Raw genomic sequence first — 22616 nt, forward strand, 5'->3', positions numbered from 1 at the left:
TGGGGCACACCTGCGCCCTGAGACCTACTGCTGCCCAGGCAGGGGCCTCCCCTGTGGGCGGGATGGTGGTTTCTGCAGGGTGTGTCTGGGACTGGGCGGTGAGCTCAGGGAGAGGCGGGTGATGTCAGGACTGGCTGTGAAAGTTGGGTAGGTGTCCTGGGTGTAGGAACGTGGCGAGGGCCACAGCCTTGCTCTCAGACCCAGTGTCTGTTTGCCAGACTCTTGGTCATAGGTTTCAACAGTAGCAGTAGCCCTAATGGGCCCGTAATTATTGTCACCACACTAATGCTGTTCAGTTAGAGCAGCAGAGACAGATAAGCCAGGAGTATCAGTAATGAGAGGATCCAGTAGGATGCCGATAGCAGCAGCAGCTGTGTTGTTGGAAAAGCGGATTCTGGAAGGCAGGAGGAGTGGGGTTACAGGGTATGTTTTGGCTGCCATAGCGAATCGTTCCCGTCACAGGTGCCAGGTAGGCGGGGATCTCTTGGCCCTGTTCTCCTGGGTGCGGCCTCTGACTTCCCCTCTCCCCCCAGCATCTGCTACTATGGCCGGCTCTTCTGGGAGTGGGGGGATGGCATCCGTGTGCACGAATCCCAGAAGCCCCAGGACCCAGACAAGCTGTCCAAGGAGGACGTCCTCTCCTTCATCCAGACGCACAGCGCCTGAGGGCCTGGGGCACGCCCACCCTGCCCAGCGCCCTGTCGTCCAGAGCCCGGCCTTGAGGGCGGTGGCCCCTCCAGCTCCTCTGAAGAGCTCAGTTGGAGCCTTTAGAGGACATATGTTCCTTCTGTGGGACACTCTGAACTTTCCTCCCTGGAGCGCTGCCTGGGAACTGTCTCCTCTGCCAGGACAGGGCTCCGTCAGCTCCTGCAGCAGGTTGAGGTCAGGGCCCAGGGCACCTGGGGCCAGCAGCGGACATGTCAGGGGCAGCAGGGCTCTGCCATTCTCGCTTGTAGCGCACACTCACTTTTCCGAGTTCTGTGCATTGCCCGAGGGCGCTCGTGCCCCTGCCTTGCCCAACTTTTTATTGGGCAAACTCCGAGAGGGAAGAGGCCCACTGTTGTGAGCTGGCCGGAGCAGCTGCTATATAAATCAAAGTTTTGTTTCCTTGAACTTGTTCTGTTTTGATGCCAAGTTGGAGAAGACTGCCTCCTCCCCTTCCCTGGAGCTCTTCGCAGCCCACACCTCTGACCATCCTGCAGGCTGGGAAGGGAAGCATGTGGACCCCGTCTGATACTACATAGGGTGCAGGTGGCATGTCTGGGAGTGGGTGTGACTGCTTCCTGGGATTGTGGAGCCTTTCTGTGCCCCAGCCCTCTCAGTGTAAACCTTGGGTAGCTCTAGAAGGGGAGGAAGCAGCCTTGAAGAGCTGTGTTTTCTGTGGCCATCAGTGGTGGCCCCCTGTAACAGGGTCCTCCAGGGTTGGGTGGCACCCAGTCCTCTGGCGATCATGGCACTCCTGGTTGCCCCAGACACCTTGCCACCCTCCCCCCTCCTTTGTTTTCTTCCCCAACAGGAGGCACAGTTGCTTTTGTTTGTCCTTATGTGGTCACTCCACGTCCTCTATCTTGGCAGGCAGAGGGGGAAGCTGGGCAGTCGCTTTGGGTAGGGGAGGGAACCTGTGGTTGTTTTTAATGGGAAATACCTCTCGGAGATGCTCACAGGGGCTCCCTAGGGCCCCATCCCAGTACTAGACTGGTTTCCATGGAGATAGAGGGCACGGAGGCGTCCCATGAGATTGGAATTGACTCCACCTCAGGGGTCTCCAGCCTGCATTCAGCCCCTCCCCCCGGTCGTCAGCAGCACCGCTGAGATGCTGTATTTCCACCCAATTCTGGGTATCAGTGTGTCTTGCAGAACCTTGGATCATTAAAGACAGACATATTTTTAACGCCTGTGTGGTTCTGTGCTGGGGCTGCTGCTGTGTGTCCTCTGTGCTTTGTGGTCTTGGGCTGGGAGGTGAAGGGGAGGAAGCTCTCCTCAGGGAAGAGGGGAGGAGAGAGGGTTGGTTTAATTAGCGCCGTGTCCGAGCTCAGGGCTCCCGGGGCTGCTGCTTGCTGCCAAAGAGGGGCCCAAGGAAGAGTCAGAAAATGCTGTGGCTCCTGTGAGAAGCAGGGGTTGGAGAATGAGAGACCCCACAGCCCAGGAGGCCCCTGCCCCTCACGTGAATCACTCAGCTACTCCCAGTGGCACCGTGACAACCCGGGATCAGTCTGTGTGACTAAAATAACAGGCGTCAGACCAATTAGTGCCACTAGACGGGGAGGGAGCTCCGCGTCTGCACTGGAGGCCGCGGGCGCCTCTCCCACTGTGCTCTAGGCGCGTTTCTCCAGCGGTCCTCCCCGCCGGCAGGTCCTCCCCTAGAGCCTTCTGCCTACACACTGCTTGGGTCCTTCCTTCACGTTCCATGGCCCGAGCACCCAGGCAATGCCTTTCCCAGCTTTTCTGACTTAATTGGTGTGATCTCGGCTCCCAAGCCCCTGCATCCTTCTGCTTGCCCTACTTGGCCTTGCTCCAGCCTCCCGTGCCTGTGCTGGAGGAGAGGCTGTGAGCAGGGGCCAGGTGGTCTGCGTTTGCCCCTCCTGCAAACTCCGCCAGGTTTCCTGGTCCCTCACCGGGAGCCTGTCCGGTCGTGAGCGTGGCCCCGGCTGCCCACTGGCCCTGCAATGCCTCCCCAGGCCTGCTGCCTCTTGAAGAGAATGGGTTAACTGCCCTCCAGGGGGACCACCACACAAGCACGAGTCCCCAGGTTGCCCTTCAGCACACAGGCTGCACTTCTGCTGCTGTGATCACAGGCAGGCACCAACTGGGGTGCCAGACCGCATCTGGGGGGCACAGGGACAAGTGGTGTCAGGTCGGCCTCCGCCCAGCAGCCCGAGCTCTCGATGTGGCTCCCACTGCAGCTCTGCCTGAGCAGGTGCTTTGTCACCGCCTTATTCCCCACCTGGGGTGGGAGCTCACCTTCACAGCCCCTCTCCTCCCTTGAATCCTGAATGCCACCCCACTGCCACTGGGTCATGACATTTTCTCGGCACACAGGTTCTTTATTGCCTTTCTCCTGGGCCAAGCCAGCACAAAGTCCTTCTGGAGCCCCAAGCCCCACAGCGGGAATGGGAGGCGAGAGGGGCCAGGCCAGCAGGAAGCCCTGCTCCAATGTCTGGGTCAGGGAGAAACAGCCCTTGTACCTTGGTCCTCTCGAGGCTCAAGGGCCTGCTTGGCTATGATCACGGAGCTGAGGGGAAGCCAGGGTTGACCGGAGAAATCGCAGCCTCACAGGGCCCAGTAGGCGTAGATGACCGTCAGCAGGAGGAAGATGGCCACAGACAGCAGCATGTTCTTGCGGTTCTCCTGCCGAAGCAACTTTAGCTCCTTCTCTGGGAGGAAAGGGGTGGTGGACAGGTGTCCTCGATCTGCACAGATCCTCACAACCTTCTGGCTATAGGTGCTGGGCCCAAAAAAGCCCCAACCCCCAATGTGGCTCAACCGTTTCTCTCCAAATGCAGCTGAAGACAGCATGTGTGGGAGAGTCAACAAAAGGGCTACACCTGAAAGCCCAGCGAGGTGGTGGCGTGGCCTCCCCAGAAGGGACGACCCTCCGGCTCGTCCCTGAGTGGCCCCGTGGCGCCCTTCCCTCCGGGGCGTCTCATCCGGTCAAGCAGAGACTGAGGGCAGCTGGGCCTTCCTTAGGGAGCAGGCACAAAGTAGGGCCACACAAGCAGTGCTTCAGTCTGCCCCCTGCTGGATGCCCAGCTAAGCAGGAACTAGTGATGGTGAGAGGAGGCCGTCTGTGCTCACGGGGTGGTCAGGCTGCCTCAGGAGGATGCCAGCCCAGCTGTTCCACAGCCACGCTGTGTCCATTCATGACACAGAGGTGGTTGGTACTCTGAGGGCTAAACTGAGTGATAAATGCTACAATTTTGTGTGAAAACCGCCAGCTTTGAGGGGCAAACTGAGGTCTCATTTCTCCCTGTGTGAGGGAGTGGGGACATGTGCAAACCAGCCTTGGGCAGGCCAGACAGGACCCAGGCAGGGGTATGTGACACGCACTGTGCTTATAGTGCCGATTCAAATTCCCCCGCCGTATAACTATTCTAGGGCTGACTCTGGGCCAGGTCTGGCCCCCCAGGGTGACTAGAACAGAGCCCGAGGAGCCTCTGCAGACCCTTTACCTCCCAGGCCACTGGGCAGGGCGACAGTGGGGTGGTGGGGGACAGCGGCCACCCTCCAGCTCTGAGCCGGGTGTGGGCTCCCCCTGGCTCGGCGCCCGGCACCCAGAAGGTGGCAGCATTGCTCCACCCACAGCAGCCCTTCACAGCACCCATGTGGGAGGTTCATTGTCCCTCCTGGGCCCCAAAGACCCTACTACCATCTTTCCCATTGCAAGGTTTTCCTGGGAGGGAATGGAGGTCTGCAAGGAGAGGGCCAGAACAGGCTTCCCAAGGCAGGAGAGTGAGAGGGATCTCAACCCGGCTACAGCCACCCCCTCCATCCTAGGGAGAGAACAGACCCTCTGGCCTCTCCATCTCCCTTGGAACAGAAGAGCAACCCTGCTCCTCTCCTAGGCTGCTGGGCCTTCAGTGGGGTCCTGAGGGCTGGCCCCCTCCTGAAGTGCACCCTTGACCCCCATCACTTTGTGGGCTCCCCAGGCTGTCTGCCCATTGCTGATCCTGGGACTGGGGGGAGGGGGGGGCTGGCAATGGGAAGGAGCTTTCTTACCATAGTTGGAGGCTTTGTTCATCAGGCTGCTTTTCTCCTTCTCCAGAGACCTCCTGTGAGGGGGGAAGGTCAAAACAGCTCAAGCGCTTTTCCCACCTAAGGAGCAGCAGGCGTGCCATGGCAGGATGGACAAGAGGAACAAGGGCCCAGGTCTCTGGAGGCAGGGGGAGGGGAGGGGTGGAATGTGAAGGTCAGGACCCAGGGACAGATACGAAAGGGTGGGGGCCGTGGGGAGGGGCATCACCTGGCCTCTGAGCTCAGCTCCGCCCCACAGAGCCTGGAGTTCACCACCTCCAGATCTCTCCGACATTGTGACAGCTTCTTCTCCAGCCCATCAATCTGAAAAACACAGCACACCTAGCAGATAGAGATGGGTGGCAGAGTCTTCCAGTTTTCAAGACAGCTGGGATCCTGGGATGAGGAGGAAGGAGTCTCTCGGAGTCTTAGGACAGCATCCACACCCCGAGTCCATGCTTTGCTGTCCTCTACGTCCACGTGGTACAGCCTCTGCCCGGCTGGAGACACCTGTGAGTGTTGCTCAGGGTCTCCGAGCTGCCCTGACCCACCGGGCCACACGGGATGGGGCAGACAGGAGCAGCCCTTCAGTCAGCTGTGTCCCCAGTTGGGCCCCACAGCAGGAACAACCAGAGCCCTGAATGTGGCAGGTTCTGCTACACGGGCGGCGCCTAGAATGAATGAGGTGATACGGGCAGCCTTTGCCTTTCCAAAGCACTCCATGCGCGATTAGACATCTAGGGGCCAAAAAGCAGAGGCATTTCTTCACATTGGCACACTTCATTTTAAAGTAACCCAAGTTGTAATAATACACATTTTCCCATGAGATTCAATAAAAATTATTGAAAGTACAGATCAAAAGTTTCTGACTTGGCTTTTGTGCAAAAGCATTGACCGGCATCAAGGTAGCTGTGACGTGTGCGGTAAAATAGCTAAGCTCCTGAAAGACTACATGCCAAAGGTGCCAGTTCTCCCATTTATTTTGATTCTAGTTTCAGAGATGTGTTCTTGGGGAAATCATCTGAATTACGGGGAGATGCTTTATGAAATACTAGATTGGGTCGTCCACAGTCCTGGTGTCACGCGTTTGGCTTTCAGAGTTCACCTGTGTCCATCTGTCTCCAGGTGTCTTGTCAGCCACACCTCTTTGGGTCTGGGCCTGTTGCTTCTTGCGCCTCTGCCCTGCTGGTGGAGCCCAGACTGCAGTGGGTGGGAATTCAGGGGCCCTGTGTCCCTCACAGCAGCTGACTGAACAGTGCCCTGGGTCCAGCTCATGCTCGATCTTCCGTATGACCTCACTCTCACCACAACCCTGGGAGGGACAGCAAGTAACCACGTCGATTTCACAAATGGGAGAATGGGTCCCCCAGATGGGAGGACTTTACTGAGAAGTCAGGGTAGAACGCCCCTCTCCTTGAAGGTCTCAGCCAGCTCTGCTCCAGCCCTTTCTGGAGTGGCCCCTGTACAGACGGAAATCAATGACTGCGCAGACCAATCCCAGCATCCCTGGTGTTCTGGGGACAGTGTCAGAGTTTCCCTTGAAGACTGGGCCTTCAGCCCCTCCTGGCCCGCACCCACCCCGGTCCTTCTGGGTCAGCCTCTTTCCCTTGTCCCAACGCTCAGCCCAAATCACACACCACCTACCCCCTTCCCTGCAGGCCCCGCTGCCGCCGACTCCAGCTCTGGAAGCAGGGCGTTGTGGGCGGGAGCCACTGCAGAGCCTTGAGTTAACTGCGTCATTAACTGCTTGGTTAATTGCGTCATTTCCTGCTAGTGGGTTCCAAAGGGAGGGCTGTCCTGGAACAGCCCTAGCCAGGAGATGGGGCCTGTGCCTGGGGAGGCCAAAGGCCGCCCTGAACCTGTGCTGTAGGGACACCAGCGCCAGGGAGCCAGGCTCAGGGAACGGAAACAGCCTGATGTGAAGGTTAGTGGAGATGGAGCCAGGAGGAACAGGTGACAGGCCACTGCGAGGCCTGCACTTCACAGCAGCACCCCCGACACACACAGCTGCCCCTCAGGCCCTGAGACTTGTGGTTTCCATTTCCTGGTGCAGAAAGCAAAATCAAGGCACCAAATTCTATGCTGGGCCCCACACAAAGCTTAATTCTTGCTGCGCTCTCTCCTCCATGAGGCCTTTTCTGCGGCCCTTGGCTGGAGAGGTGTTGCCTCCTTCCCTGGGCAGATTAGCCAATCCTTCTCTCATGAAGCCAAGTGCATATTATGTCATCCAGCTGTGGGAGTCCAAACCTCATCTTGCCAAACTCCGGGAGCCCCCTGGGTAGATGATGCAAATCTGCAACCCAGGGTCACGTCTTGCCTAGATCAACCCACTCCACTTACGTGTGTGATGCTGGCCTCTAAGGAAGCCTGACTGTAGCGCCTGCCCTAGAAGGCGTGGTGGCCATCTGTCCCCTCTCTGTGGCCACTATAAGGCATGGGCTACTGCAGTCCGTGTTTGTAGCCATGGAGGAATGAGTGGGGCTAGGCCTCATTTAGCACATGGCGTCTGAAACTCTCCCCTCATGCCCACAGAAGCGGAGAGAAGCGGTGGTACATGCACGTGGATTATATACTTTGTGGACCACCCCATGCAAGTATTACTTCTAGGTTACATTTCTCCCTGCCACCCTTTGGCCAGGCCCTGGTTTGCATGTCATTCTGTGGAGGAATTTCGGGGCTTTCCATCCCTAAACACCTCTACAAGGCTACCGGGGGCCAGGAACTCATCATGCTAAGTAAAATCTTTAAATTGAGGTTGGCAAACTGCAAGTGGGCATGCCAGTCTGCTGTCACGCTCCAGGCAGGGCCTGTGGAACTGGCAGCTGGAGGCCTTTATCTGAACGAGCCCAATTTATCTGCAGTTCCATGAATACCCCACTTTCACTTACCACTTTTTAATGAACATAAACAGACTAACACAAATCAAGGTTTTAGGGACTCAAGTTCTAACTTCCCTCCATGAATATTTATGGCCTGCTGCAGCGCTCTCTGATTCCCTTCTAAACATCAAATCCTTTAAACCCAGCTGTCTGCTGTGGGCAGAGTGAGGGCAGTCTGGACTGTCGGGACACTCTTCAGCAGGCCACAGACCCATCCTCAGAAGGTGGCCCCCCGCAGTCCAACACCCTGCAGCACTTGCTGAAGCAGAAGCCGGTTCTCAAGCAGCCATAATAATGGGTGCAAAAGTTCTAGTGACCTAGGGACTTCCCTAGTGGTCCAGTGATTAAGAATCTGTCTGCCAATGCAGGGACATGTGTTCGATCCCTGGTCTGGGAAGATTCCACGTGACATGGGGCAACTAAGCCACCGCAATAAGAAGCCGGCACATCGAAACAAAGAGTAGCCCTTGCTCACTGCAACGAAGACCCAGTAAGTAGAGGCAAAAATAAATTTTCTGGTGACCTACTGGCTGCTGATCAGGCAGGGAGGAAAGGTCAAGATGCATCTTTTTAAGTTGTGACTGGGGTCAGGGAGTGATGGCCACAGAGCAGAGCTAGCCCAGCAAGATGGAACCTGAAATATGGGTGAGCACCCAGGAAGCAGTCCTAAAATAAGCCTCTAGTTGGCTTTTCAGTCAACAATGACAAGCACATAGGGAACACACTTCGCAGATTCCCCCAAACAAATCTATAGTCTTCGATCAGCCTCCTCTCTGCCACCAGGCTGAAGGCAACAGAGGACAGGACAGCCAGGACCAGGAGAGAAAACATGGGTTAGGACCAGAATAAGGAGACAAATGTCAAGAAGATTCTGGAAGCATAAGGGTCAGAGCTGGGCAAGCAGTTGGAAGACCAAGTGCCCAGAGGCCTGAAGCTGTAGTTTCTGAGAAGTGTGGTAACAGGGAGTATGGGCTGTAATCTGGTGACTTAGCCCGCCAGTCACCTGCTGTGTGTCTAGGTGACTTCCTTAATTCTATGCCTCAGTTTACTCGAGTGTAAAACAAAGGTAATAATGTTTCCTATTTCCAAGAGTTGTGGAGATGATACAAAGCAATACATGTAAGGTATTAATATTAGAACAGTGCCTCACACACACAGTGAAGGTTTAACAAGTGTTTGCTATCATTATTAGAGAATGGTTTTCAACTAGATCTTTAGGGAATAAAAAGAAAATTGAGTTAATTTGTGGCAAGAGTAAGAGGAGCAAGAAACGGGGGTGTGAAATAGAGCGAACTCCCCGTTGGTCACTGGCTGGTAGCAGCATGAGGGGAGCCCCTCGGCTCAGGTACGGCCGTCCTGTCCATGGAGGGTCAGCAGGGCCTACAGGGTCGATCATCAGAACAGTCATGCCTCCAGACCAGCCTCCCCAGCCGGCTTGGGACGCGGCACACTGGGGACTTTATGACCCTGCCCTGGGATGAACCTGGGGTGGTCTGGAGCCAGTGCCATGTTGTAAAGGTTGGGCCTGGTGGAAGCAGAGGTCAAGAGGCCAAGGGCAGCGGCTAGAGTCAGAACAGACTCAAGTATGGTCTGAGCCCCAGCGGGCATCTGAGAAGATGCGGAACAGCAGGTGGGGGCTGGCAGCTGGCGCCCAGGTTCCCTGAAGCCGCGGCTTTCTGGGGCCGGGTGCTCAGCTAAACTGGGAACAGGAATGCAAAGCCCAGGACTTCAGGTAGAAAGAGGCTCCATCAGAGATCTGACCAACTCTGACGGGAAGGGAAGATAACACTCTGGAGGCCAGGGAGGCTCCCGAGACTCCTGCCCAACAGGCTAGAGAGTAGGCATTCGGCAGGAGGAGCGTGGCTGCCCCACTGGTTCAGTTGTAGGACTTCCCTGGAGCGGTCTGCTGGCTGTATCTCTCACAGGTACAGTAACAGCTAGGGTGGGCACTGAGGCAGGCCCTCATTCAGGTTGTGTGGGAGTAGAGAGTGGATGCCCCTGGCGGGCAGTAACACGGATGAGAGAAGTGTCCACGCATTACATTTATACTCAGAAGACCAAGTGTCTGTTTTACTACAGGGGAACAGAACAGTGTGTCTCAGTCAGTAGGCGAAGCACGGCTGCACAGGGGCCCGAGGGATCAGTAAGGCCGTGGTGTGAGCTCCGCACCACTGTCTGCCTTCTGGCACGCCACACAGAGCCAAGCACCCGCTAGGTGTTCTGTAAGCTTGCGTGCAAGCAGCTCAGGGGGCCGGGAAACAGGTGGTGAACAGGCAGCCTGTCCTGAGAGTAAAGTCTGCTCTCGACCCCAAGACCAGCAGTGGCTAAAACCTGCCCATGGAGACTGCCAGTCTGAGCCGTGGTGGGGAAGAAGGGAGGAGGAGAAAGGCAGGGAGCCTCTCTCAAGGAGTGGGGAGCTGAGGGCCCCGGGGGAGGTCCTGGAGACGGGAGCCAGAAAGTCTATATTGTGTTGGCCAAAAAGTTTGCTCAGGGTTTTCTGTACCATCGTATGAAAAGATCTGAATGAATTTTCTGGCCAACTCAATATTTTAACCAGAAAGGCCCACGAGGGATTCCTCCACAGTCAGAATGGGAACTGCCGCCCTTCTCACCTAAGCTTGGGCTGGGGGATTGGAGGCTGGGCAGTGGGCAGAGGATCAGGCTCAGTGAGAACTGTAAGACCAAGGATTCTCCCCCGAGGCGGGGGTGTTTCCTGCAGCAGATCTCGGGGTTCTGAAGGCAGACTGACGCTAAGGTCAGAAGAGGCCCCGGCCCCAGCCAAGTGAGGCCACTGCCCCTGCTGGCCGGCACTGGGGCCAGGGCCTCTCCGTCAGAAGCAGCTCTGGGCTCCCTGCAGGCAGTTCAGTATTAAGCAAAACTACCTCTGCCGCCTGACTTGGGGGATAACACCCTATTCTCACAGCTTTAGGGAAATCTCCCTGGGGTCCTATATACCATAAAACCACTGTGTTAAGAGAAACTGTAAAATTCTCCCAGAATCCCCAGGGGGCATCTTTTCAGGAGTGTGGAGCCTCCTGGTACTGAAGTGGCCCCTTTCGGGGCAGGGAAAGATAAGCACTCAGCATCCTGGTCAGGCCAAGCCCGCGGGCAGCCATTTCCAGGTCTGCCAACAAGCACGAGCTGTAGGCTGTGGCTCTCCCACTGAAGACTCTCCTACTGAAGGTGCTGAATGGTGCTCCCAGAAACATCCTGACAGCCCAGGAGGTGGCCCCCGCCCACTTCCTAAGAAGCCACTGTCTAGGGCCAGACTTTCTTCTGGAAAAGGGCAGAGGCACACCTGGGGCTTGGCGCTGCCAGGCAAGCCACTGTGCTTTCCAGTTTAGGAAGTCGTTTCCAGTCTTGCTGGCCTTGCTCTTGGGAGCTTCTGGGCTCTAAGTGACAAGGGGCTGAGAATGAGTTAAGGGTCAAGCAGCGGTCACGGGGCATATCCTGCACTGGCCTGGCCAGATCCTTCCTGCACCGAGACCTAACAATGAGCGTGCTGCTGAGGGACCCGAGCCCAAGTCAAATCATGGCCTTACACGTGTCTGGATGGCAGCGTGCCGGTCAGAGCAGCCTCTGGAAGCCTAGGGCCCACAGTAATACCGGCAGCAGCCAGCACTCTGGGAGCAGGCACTGCTCTAAACACCTCACATGGCTCCCTCACAGGATGCTCACGATAACCCTGGGCGGTGAGGAGAAGTGTTAGTGTCCACATCCTGCGGATGAGGAAACCTGGGCCACGGGGATGAAGTAACCTGTCCAGGGTCACACAGCCGGTACCCGAGGGGGTGGTGGTGGGAGTCAGCGCTGTGAGTCACCAGCCTGTAGCCACTTTCAGCTCTTAGGCGAAACCTCCACTTACACCCTGGGCCAGTCTGTGGGCAGCTTCCCTTCCCGCATGCTCCCCACTGTCTGCATCAACTCTGCAAGAAAGGGACCTTCCCCTTTTTACAGAGGAGAAAACTCCTGCACGTTTATGCAAACAGATTTAGGTCACAGCACTGGGAAGTCGCAGAATTGGGGTCTGAATCGGTGTTTTTCTGCTTCAGAGCTCATGCTCTTTCCACCACTTCAAGCTCTTTCACCAAAATCCCTCATGAAAACATTCATGACAAAGAAGGGTTCTGTGGAACAAAATCATTACACATCCCAGTTGAAGCCCATCTAAGCTTGTTGATCTGGCTTTAACAGATTCTCTGCTCTGAATAATCTTGTACAAGGGCTTTGCTTGGTTTCTGTCCACATAACAGATACTCGCTGTGAGGGAAGAACCTGACTGAAATCTGTTTGCCTGGAGACAGTGAGATGGGAGCCTAGCGTGTCCTCACACTGAAGGCAATTATTACCTTCCAACTCTGAGCTTCAGACATCCGAGGCACCCTCCCCCAAATGACCTATGCTGCCAAAGCACCCTGACAAAGCACACAGAACAAATACGTGTCTGAGAAGGAAAAAGGTGGGCTAGTTGGGCCTGAAAACCTCTTCTTTCCCCATAGCCTTTCTTCTTACTTGTTAACAATCCACAGCCCGAAGAGTGGGGTCAAATGTTTCATCTCTAGCCCCAGCAGTCCGCGAATTGGATTTCTGGAAACCCACTCATTCTCACATGTCAGGGAAGCCCCAGGACATTTATTACGATGGGGAGAGAAGCCAGCCTGCCAGCCCAGATGGTCTCCAGCTTCCCATCTGGGGCCTTGAAGCCACACAGCCAACTCACATGAGGGTCACGGGCCCTGATTTTCCAGGGGACCAGCCTCAAACCCCAGAGGACGGATTACCCTGATAGCCCCTAAGGGATGTTTTTCTGTGGAGGAAGAAAACAAAAACCTCCACCATGGCTCCCAAATCATCAGAAGTTTCTCTGCTAGGCTGGGCAGACGACAGCAAACCCACCCAGTTTTTAATCAATGAACAGTTTCAGGAAAAGCAGAGAGCTAAGGGGCTTGTCATTTCTCTGGAGAGTCATTCCCTGCCCCAGGTCAGAAACTTGGGGGCCGGGCTGAAGCCCTCACGAGCTCTGAAGCCTTCTGAGACCCCCCTGGCCTTTGAGCAGCTCACAAGCAGATCCATGTCAGTCTGCGCCTGGAGCCTTCAGTCGTCCCTGGACCAGAACACCCGAGCTTTGTTTTCTCTTCTTTCCCCCAATATATAATTTTTGATAAATTAGCAAAAGCCTCTTCATCGCTGAAAGGCTCAGAGCCCTTTTTAAGAATTGGCATCCACCCCGCGCCTTATGAATTCATTAATTAAGATGCTGGCAAACAGCCACTCCACACACGCTGACATCCAGCCGTGTTAGGTAATGAGGTTTTAGTCTCCTGACCCCCGTCAAGTGGAGTGGAGCCAGACACAGGCTGCCCAAGAGAAATCACCTGCCCAATGGCGACCTGTCGCTTGTGCCTGGCAGCAGGTGAGGCTTATTTAATGGTCAGTTGCCCTTGAACTGTGTCCACAGGCCTCAAGCCTTTCTCCCAGCAGCAGCCAGCAAGGCGGTGCCCAGATGCCTGCTCCACTGTGGCCTCCTGACCTCTGACCGACGAACCAGTCAACTGGGCCCAGAGGTCAAGAGGTGAGGGTTCAATGCCTCCTCTAGCTTTTCAAGGCCGATTCAGTAAATATTTATTGATGGCCCACTAGGCTGCTTCTAACCTTTGTCTTAGCAAGTTGGTAGGTTCCTGTTCCAGAACCGAGACAGTCTTCATCCACACGCAGCGCTGCTGCCTCTCACTGCCCTCAGGGAGTTCACAGCGGGGGCTGACGGTGCACAAACACAAGTGTCCAGGATCCCCTCCTCCTGGGGCTCATCCTGCCTTGGCCAATGTTTCCTCTCATCCTACCACCTGTCTTTCACCATCACTGATCCTGGCCTCTCTCTCTGATAAGAATTCCAGTGAATTTTAAATGACTACCACTCACTTTTATTCCCTCTAGCTGGTCAACACAACATTGACTCCCAACCCCTCATCCTTTGCATGCCACCACAGAAGTTAGAAAAGCTCAAAGATACTTTTCCAGCCTCAGGGCAGCCAGAAATGGTCACGTTCCAGATCTAAGCAATGAGAAGATCCAGAAGTCAGCTGGGAGACTCCCAAGAGAGCTTATGCTTCACTGATAAAAAGGACAAAGAGTGTTATAGTTCCTTTTTCTTGTTCTCCCTGACTTAAAGTTGAATATGATGACTGGGGCTGTGGCAGCTATCTTGTGAATAGAGGAAACAGCTAAGAAAATGCAGAAACACCAGCCCTGACATAGCTGACCTTTTGAACTGAAGTCAGTAGCTACCTCTCTCTCCGAATTTCTTGTGATGGGGGAAAAAAGTGTATTCTTGTTTTTTTAGGTCACTGAGGTCAGTTTTCTGTAACTTGTAGCTTAAAAGTTTTCCAAACTGATAGATTTTTGTACTGGGCCCCAGATCCAACTCTCTAAATGTCAGCCAAGACACTGCACATCTGTTAACTTAAGACTGTTGAAACATTTAAAGACACTAAGGTGAATGGTCCAGCTGTGGTGGGAAAGTACAATGACCAAATAACAGGTCATTACTATCAGAAATTAAAAAACAAACAGGTTTTACCTGAGCCAAAATCCTATCCATTGAGACTGAAATGCAACCTTTCCCTCAGGCAGAATCCTTCTATCAGTTTAGATGGAAATACAATCTTTCCTTCCTCCCACACAATTTGAAAATCAGTACCAGAGCTGGTGATTTCTCATCTGAATTCTAATTCTCTCTTGTTATTCAGAATAAAACTTGGTAGCCAGTTTTTCCCCAAATCTGAGATCTCACAAGGTGGCACATGAGTTGGATAAAAAGGCTTTGAAAGGAGCCACAGGTTGGGGAGGGTGAGAGATGCCTTGGTGTCCTGGGAGGTGACTGTCCAGTCCAGCTGGCCCGAGCCAGCCCTCAGGGGGAGTGCTGCCTGCTCAGTAATTGCTGCATTACAGCAAGTGGAGCCTGTCTGCAGGTGCTGAAATCACTCACTTGTGGGGGTTTTACTGCACTCGTCAGATTAACAAACATTTTTGATTAAATCACCACTTCACTGGCTCGGAGCACATGACTCTTAATAACAGGACAGTATCTGCGGCTCCTGGACGCCAGCGCACATTCAATACTCAGATCTGCAGGGGGCAAAGGAGGAGCACGGTGAGGAGACAGCCAGAAGCCAAGTGTTTTTCTCACGCGCACAGTTGCAGAGCTCAAACCTTAGAATATCCCAACAGAAGTAACCTAATCATCAGGATGACCAGCGTAAATACTTATACTGACATTGACAGGTTAATAAAAAAATGGGCAAAACTGATTGGTATAAGGCACTAGGAGGCAGGCACATCACCATATCAAAACACTTTTAAAATTCACATCAGGGACTTCCCTGGTGGTCCAGCGGCTAAGAATCCATGCTCCCAATATAGGGGGCCCAGGTTCCATCCTTGGTCAGGGAACTAGATCCCACACTCTGCAACTAAGAGTTTGCAGGCTCCAACAACAACAAAAAAGCCACTTGTCGAAAGAAAGACCCAAAGTAAGATCCCAGCTGTCACAAGTAAGCAGCCAAAACAAAGAAAGTAAAAATAAATATGAAAAAAGGAAAGGTATATAATAAATAAAACCCATATCAGACAAACAGAAGACATCTATGATCTATATGTGGACCACAGCCACTGAGTCTGCAAGCCCTGGTGATGTTCAAGTCCTTCATGTCACCAATGAGGAAACTATAAAGTCCAAACTTAGTTACTGTGGAAGGATGGCCACCGATAAGAAAGCCTTGTTTACTGATTATCCAGCGTGTCACACGTGCTCCTTTACAAACTCTCTCTCATTTAATCCTCAGAGCCACCCTGTGAGGTAAGACGCAGTCTGCTGAGGAGACTCAGGCTGTCCAGTAAAATACACTTACATCTTCTTCCACAGAAATGGAGCCCTAGTTGGGCACATGGTCTCCTAGGTGATGAATGTATTTACGAGCCACCCCTTACAGGCCTTGCATCTCAGCTGCAATCTTTGCCAGTGGGGAGAGGGCACTTTGGGCCCAGGATTCTTCAGACACTGAGTGTGCTTCCTCCACTCCGTCTTTCCAGTCAGTGAACACTTCAGTGTGGCGCAACCTAGCTTCCTTCATGAGGTGACAACAAGGCCCTGGGGGACAGCAGAACCACAAGACCGAATATGGTAGAACCACTACTGCCCTGGTGCCCTAGACCAGGAGTTGGCAAACAATGGCCTGCGAGTCAAATACGGTCCACGACTTGTTTCTGTAAATCAAAGCTTTATTGGGTGTATGACTTGCTTTTGTAAATAGTTTTATTGGACCACTCATTAATTTACATACCACCTATGGCTGCTTTTTGTGCTAAGTATAGTTTTTGGTTATTTTTTAATATAGCTGAGTCTCATTATTTTGGTAGTTATGTTCTATAAAGTTGCCAACAAAAAATTAGCAAATACTGAACCAAGTTAGGTTCCAGAGAGCCTCTGGTCACAATATTTTTATCAGCTGATCAATACAAAACCCTGCGTGCTTGTGTCTAAAGAGACCTTATTTAATATATATTGTTGTTTAATTAACATTGAACTCACATCCAACAGCACTATAACTATGACTGAGAAACCTAATCTAACACACACATTTTTCTCCATAAGGCACGTCTCAGCCTTCTTGCACTTTGGAAGACTAAACAGCACTCCAGCCCTACACTTGAGGGCCATTTTAAACTGCAAAATCACCAACAAAAAGCACAACAATGTGAGAAACTTGGTACTAAATAGACCAGAAAAAGGACACCAGTTCAGAGCTCACAGAAGAGTTGAAAAATAAAGACCCTCTATTGCCTTGTTTGACCGTAACTGGACATGTGTGCCTCAGGTGAATCAAATCTCAATGCTTTGAGTCAGTTTGGTAATTACTACAGAAGCGTTTCAAGTATTGATTAGGGGGTAACAAGCACATTTTAGCAAGCAGACAAATGCACAATACGTGATCTGTGAACAATGAGGGTTAACTGTAGTTGCAATAGAGACCATATGGCCCATAAAGCCGAAAACATTTACTATCTGATCCTTTATAAACAAACAAAACCCCGAATTTTGGGATTTCTGTTACAGCAGCTTGTCATGTCCTAATATAGGCTATAAAGTCTAGCCTCTTCCCATTTCAGAGTGCCATCTCATTTTAGCATCTAGATTCGATTTTATTGTGCGTTAGTCGCTCAGTTGTGTCTGACACTTTGCGACCCCACGGACTGTATCCCACCAGGCTCCTCTGTCCGTGGAATTCTCTAGGCAAGAATACTGGAGTGAGTCATCATTTCCTTCTCCAGCCGATCTTCCTGACTCAGGGGTTGAACCCAGTCTTCCCAAAGTTTGTTTGTGTTTTTCCACAACATCTTACAGAAACACTCGAATGAAATTTGTGGCCATCCCAATGCAAGAAGATTCCACCAACCTTGTTCCCTACCGAGTAGGCCAGTATTTCTCAAGTGGTGGTACTAAAACCTCCTGCATTAAGCATGGATATAGCTTGTTAAAAATACAGATACTTTGTTAAGAATACACAACCAAGTTCTACTGAATTACCTGGGATGGGGGAGAAATCAACTCCCCATTTTTAACAAGACAGATGATCCTTGATGCATTCTTAAGACTGAGAACCACTGAACTGGGAGTAAGTTCAAGAAGACAAGTACCCAGTATATTTCCTGCAACCGCTGAAAGGGGGATCTAAGGGAACCATAAAACCGGAGAAACAAGATGCAGCAGAAGGCAAACCACCTGTGCTTGATTTTGGGCACCTCAACCATTTCCACTCCGCCTCTACTTGAAACTTCAGTTTCCCCATCTGTAAAAATCTCACAGGCTTGTAGTGAGGATTAACCAGGAATGCAAATAAAGTGACAAATAGCACTTGCTCAATAGGCGTCAATTTTCTTTCCTTTCCTTATGCAGTTATTTGTAAGCTCTTTGAGAACACCATTCCAGAATCCTCTACAGATCCCCACAAAGTACTTTTCAAGCTCCATGCTTCAGTACCCCAGAAGAAAACTTCCCCATCTCAGGCCACCAGTAATATATTAAACAGTATGGGGACCCTCACCTTCGGGGGTCCCCTCATCTACAGATTTCTACCCCTTGGGGATCCCCCTCACTTCCGAGTACCCGCCCCTTTTGGGTTCCCCCTTTCACTTAAACGTTTCCTCTCAGGGCCTCCAAATTTCCGTATCGCTCCCTCTTTGGGGCTCCCCTTACCCGCGAGTCTCTTCCCCTCTGGGAGTCCCCTCACCTTCTGTTCCCACCTCTCGTGACCCCTCGGGCTGGCAACCTTCGATTCTCCCCAGCGGGCCGTCTCACCCTCGCGTCCCTCTCCCAAACCCACGTCGCCCTCATTTCCTCCCCTTACTCCTTCCTCCAACCAGTAGCCCGGCCGACCCACCACCCGCCAAAGGGAGAAGTTCACGAAGTGCTGCAGCCCCCGTTTCTCCCCTCACCTCTAAAGCGACGCCCAGATTCTCCCGCTTCTTTTTAGTCATGTTACTCGACGGGTTCCCGGAGTCATTATTGGACGCGCCCACTGGTGGCGCCACGCATGTGCAAAGTCTCGTGCTTCTCCCTCATTGGCCGCCGAGGTGGCGGGAGGCGGGACTAGCGGCGGTCGCTATCTAGCTGAGGGGCGTGGCCATCTTGGTACGGCCATGTTTGTGAGGGGCAACCCTTCTTTGTGGCCTCAGCGTAGAGGGCAGTGGGGAGAGAGTACCTGGATTGGTCCGGAAGGAACGATGTCCCGCCCAGGGGTGGAGCTATCCCTTTCCTTCCTTACCCAAAGCCGCTTTACAGCACAAGAGATGCTATTTTTTCACCACATTGTCATCTGTGTCCTTCAAGCTTTTAGAGACCACTTTGCGCTGTTTGAGGAAGCCAGCTCCCATCCCTTCAATTCTGTCATTTCTTCACTATGGACCTTCAAGACCCATACTGAAGCATTGCCTCACCTCGAAGCCCCATCTTGAGCCTCTTGGCTCTTTGGGAACTGATAATGATCTGTTGTTATTCATCCTTTTCGTCTTGTTCTTATTTTTCTTGTTTTATTGTGACAGCCTACAAACGTCAGAGAAGACTTAAATGAAAAGCAGCTTCCTTTATCCTGCCACTCAGTGCAGTTCCTGTCTTCCTTTCTGTGTATTCTGGTCCGGGCTTGGTCTCAGACATTATATTTTATGATGTTGTAGTCCTATCGTACCTCCCTGGTGGCTCAAACGGTTAAGAATTTGCCTGCAATGCAGGAGACCCGGGTTCAATCCCTGGGTCTGGAAGGTCCCCCAGAGAAGGAATTGGCAACCTACTCCAGCGCCCTTACCTGGAAACTCTCATGGACGGAGGAACCTGGCAGGCTACAGTTCTTGGGATTACAAAGAGCTGGACTCGATCGACTGTCTTTCACTTTTCACTTTCAGTCCTGTCCATACAGTATGCTGTAGACCCATGTCCTTTGAAATGCTCTGACTGGGATCCAGTTTTGTCTGGTAACCCAGTTACCCATATAGCCAAAACTAATGTTCCCTGATAAACACTTTTATCACCTATGATGCACTCAAATATTTCCTAATCCAGTCTGTTCAAGTGAGAAAAGCTAGTGGCAGGAGACCTATTAAGTTTATATCGTGACTCATTAATAGATATTTGAAATAGACATTTTCCAATGTGCTTTTTTTTAAGCTTAAAAAAAATTTTTTTTTAAATTTATATTCGTTTTTGGCTAGACTGGGTCTTTGTTGCTGAGCACAGGTTTTCTCTACTTACAGCGCACAGGCTTCTCATTGCGTTGGTTTCTCTTGTTACAGAGCATGGGCTTCAGGGTGTGTAGGCTTCAGTAATTGTGGCACATGGGTTTAGTTGCCCCATGGCATGTGGAATCTTCCTGGACCAGGAGTCAAACCCGTCGCTCCCCCCACGTCCCCCACTGTGTCCGCTGCATTGGCAGGGGGATTCTTAACCAGTGGACCACCAGGGAAGTCCCATTTCCCCATGTTTTGAAATCAACATTTTCAGTGGGGTATATTCCCACCAAGCGAATGCATCGTCTTGTATTATTTTCTAGGCTGTTACCACCAAATTATGCTAAAGCAAATATCTTTGTGTACATAGCTCTGTCCTTCTGAATTATTTCTTTAAGATAAATTCGCACAAGTGGAATTATTGGGTCAAAGAGTATGAGAACAGCATTGCAGCTTATTTTCTGACCAGTTATCTCTCTGTTGGAGTCTGTGTTTCTGTGTGTGAATAATAACCTTGACAGTGTTTGGGGGGAAAAGTCTTTTCAGATCTGTTTTCTCTTCTTGATAGAGTCACTGAATGATGGAGCTGGAGGGAACCTGAGATACCATCTTGCCCGGCTGCCTGACTGAGGCCCACAGCAGGAAGGTGTAGTAAATTCTATCTGAAAAGGAAGCAGGCTGTTGAGCAGTTGTTTAGTGCAGTTTTTAGCGTAACAACCAGCCCAGGAAAAACTTACTCTAGAACACTGTCCATCAACTGTCAATCAACAGCATTTATTGTCAGAACACTCTTCATAGCTTTGGTTCTGATCCCAGAAAAACCAGACTCTCTGCTTCCCAATTATCATAGGCACAGGCCCAGGGGAGGTGAGAAGAGAAGGAAAAACACTGTGTTCTTTTAAAAGTGATTCCTTCTGCGTTTGTTTGGCACCAAGAAAAAGCCATGGGTATGCTTCATGTCAGTCCCTTGTCTCTCTTCCCCACTCCTGGTGAACTGATGGGTGAGCTGTCATCCTTCTCCCCAAGGAGCCTTGGATTTTCCAAACCAGAGCTTGTCCCACGTATCTGCTAATGGGACATAGAATTGAAGCTGGAATGAGAGCCTCTGTGGGTTGTAGTAAAAGGGGGAATTTTGAAGTGAGGCTGACTTGGATTCCAGTCCCAGCTCTGCCACTTAGCTGTGGTGTGATTTGGGGCAAAACACTTCAACTCGCTGAGCCTTGATTCCCATAACTATAAAATAAGCTCGTCACGTCAGACTTATAGGGGTGTTGTGAGAAATACTAAGTGGTTGGTACTGTGCTTTGTGAGTGACCACGAGAGATAGCAAGACTAAGGTACCTGTTTCCAGCTTTTCATTATAGGGTTTTGCTTAGCAGTTGTTGCCATTCGTATTTTTTGCTATTGTTTTGATACTAGTTTCTGTCATCTTTGATATTATTGTAAACCATCTGCTGTTAGGAGTTTTGGGCAAATATTGGTTTATTTCCTGTTATTAAGGATGTGTCATTTACTGCAAAATGCAGCCACTCACGTACACTCTATTCAGAGAGGAGATGCCCTCTTCACCTCTCTACTCATCCCTCCTGCTGAGATCATCAACTGTGGGTTTCATGTGCCCAGACATTGCAGACGGGTGTGGGGGAGGTTGAAAGAACCTCAGGTAACTCACTGAGGTCCTTTCACCCCTTGGTACATTCAAAGACCAGCTTTGATTCCCATGGGGGCTGTTTGCTGAACCTAACCCAGCTTGGCCTGGCTTTGTGCGGGAAATTCTGTCCACATGTAGATGGTAGATGGATTACCGTTGGCTGGCTGTCTGTCTGTCTGTCTTCGTTCTCCAGTGAGCTGTGGTCTTGAACGGTCTATTTGGGAATTTTTTAGCTAAATTTTTAAGGGAAATCAAGCACCACACTGGCAAACAGGAGAACTGGCTTCACTCCTGGCCAGGTCAGGTTCTCACTTCCTGACCTTGGGCAAGTCAAGCCTCTTCTCTGGCTCTCAATTTTCTTGTCTGTGATGGACACACTGGGGAGACTAGACAGCTTAGACACCGTAGGATTCTGTTTTTAATGGCCTTGTTACTTGTAAAGTGCCCAGATAAAGGCACCCTCGTTGACTGTAAGGTGGACATATAAAATAAGAAGCAATCATTACCCTCAAGATATCATCAATCTAGTTAGAGAGACAGACTGACAGCATGAAATAGTGAGTGCCAGACAACATATAATTAAAAGCCAGCTGTTTGGTACTTACTGTTGATACATTAGGAGCTCAGGGTAGAAAAAGAATGCCATGCATATTCGGGGTGGCTTTGTGGAGATGGGTCTTGGAGGATAAATGAGATTGGATAAGTTGAAGATGGGAGAGGGCACTCCAGGTGGGAACCCAAGGATTTCCACTGCAGGGAGTGCCCTTCTCAACCCTGCACAAAAGCACTGTATTGGCTAGACACAGCCCTGGCAAATTTGTCATGGAGACCCCTAAGTCTATTCTTCCATCCCAGCCGCATCATGGGCTTGCTGGACCCAGAGGGCCCAGGCCTGGACCCCTACCACTGCCCTAAGGGCACCTTCTCAGAGCTGGAGTGGGGGAGATTGAAATCTTTCATTGTCATAAGTATCACAGGCAGGAAATGAAGAATTTCGTAGGTGGTTAAAAATACAGTGGAGGCTGATTTATGTTTGAATTTTGTTCCAGGACAGGAGATTATAGCCCAGGTTCTGAGGCAAAGGCAGCAGTGTCTTTATAGCCTGCTTGGATCAGTTTTATGTCTTAGTGATTTTTATATATTTCAGCTAAGCCAAGATGCTCGAACTTTTTTGTCCCACACTTCACGGGGGAGCTCATGTACCACTCCTGCACCTAACCTCATTTTCCCATAAATAGAAAAAAAAGCAAAATAGATGAAAAAAGTGTTTTTGCTTTCTACCTAGTTGGTATCCAGTGATGTTAGCTCAATTAAACCAAATCATAAATAGATGATGAACCCACCTGACACCCTGAAGCAGATGTCAAGGGACATCTCGAAAATAAAAGGACAGGAATCTAAATATTGTTGAATATGCAGACCAGTCCTTCCCATAATATTTTTTAAAAACTAATTTATTTATTTTTGGCCACGCCGGGTCTTCGTTGCTGAATGCAGGCTTCCTCCAGTTGTGGTGTGCAGGCCCCAGGGTGAGCAGGCTTCAGTAGTTGTGGCAAATGGGCTTAGTTGCCCTTCAGCAG

At 51.5% G+C, this 22616-nt stretch overlaps 2 protein-coding genes across 2 annotated transcripts in view; one reads left to right on the forward strand and one right to left on the reverse strand.

The window, feature by feature from the left end:
- Window positions 1–1891, forward strand: part of CMTR1 (cap methyltransferase 1) — a 54002-nt gene extending 52111 nt beyond the window's left edge. Inside the window, exon 24 of the mRNA XM_069563984.1 lies at window positions 534–1891. Coding sequence (XP_069420085.1) covers window positions 534–666 — 133 coding nt within the window. The 3' untranslated portion in view covers window positions 667–1891. The remainder of the gene's footprint in view (window positions 1–533) is intronic.
- A 1132-nt stretch (window positions 1892–3023) lies between these two features.
- Window positions 3024–18205, reverse strand: CCDC167 (coiled-coil domain containing 167). Its single transcript, XM_069563985.1, has 4 exons — window positions 18102–18205; window positions 4961–5055; window positions 4717–4769; window positions 3024–3374 (listed from the first exon to the last, which is right to left on the reverse strand). Exons 1-4 carry the CDS (start codon window positions 18141–18143, stop codon window positions 3271–3273), a joined length of 294 nt encoding a protein of 97 aa, XP_069420086.1. The 5' UTR covers window positions 18144–18205; the 3' UTR covers window positions 3024–3270.
- Between the last annotated feature and the right edge of the window lie 4411 nt (window positions 18206–22616).

The sequence above is a fragment of the Ovis canadensis genome, chromosome 20 (genome assembly GCF_042477335.2).
Source record: "Ovis canadensis isolate MfBH-ARS-UI-01 breed Bighorn chromosome 20, ARS-UI_OviCan_v2, whole genome shotgun sequence".
Taxonomy (NCBI): Eukaryota; Metazoa; Chordata; class Mammalia; order Artiodactyla; family Bovidae; genus Ovis; species Ovis canadensis.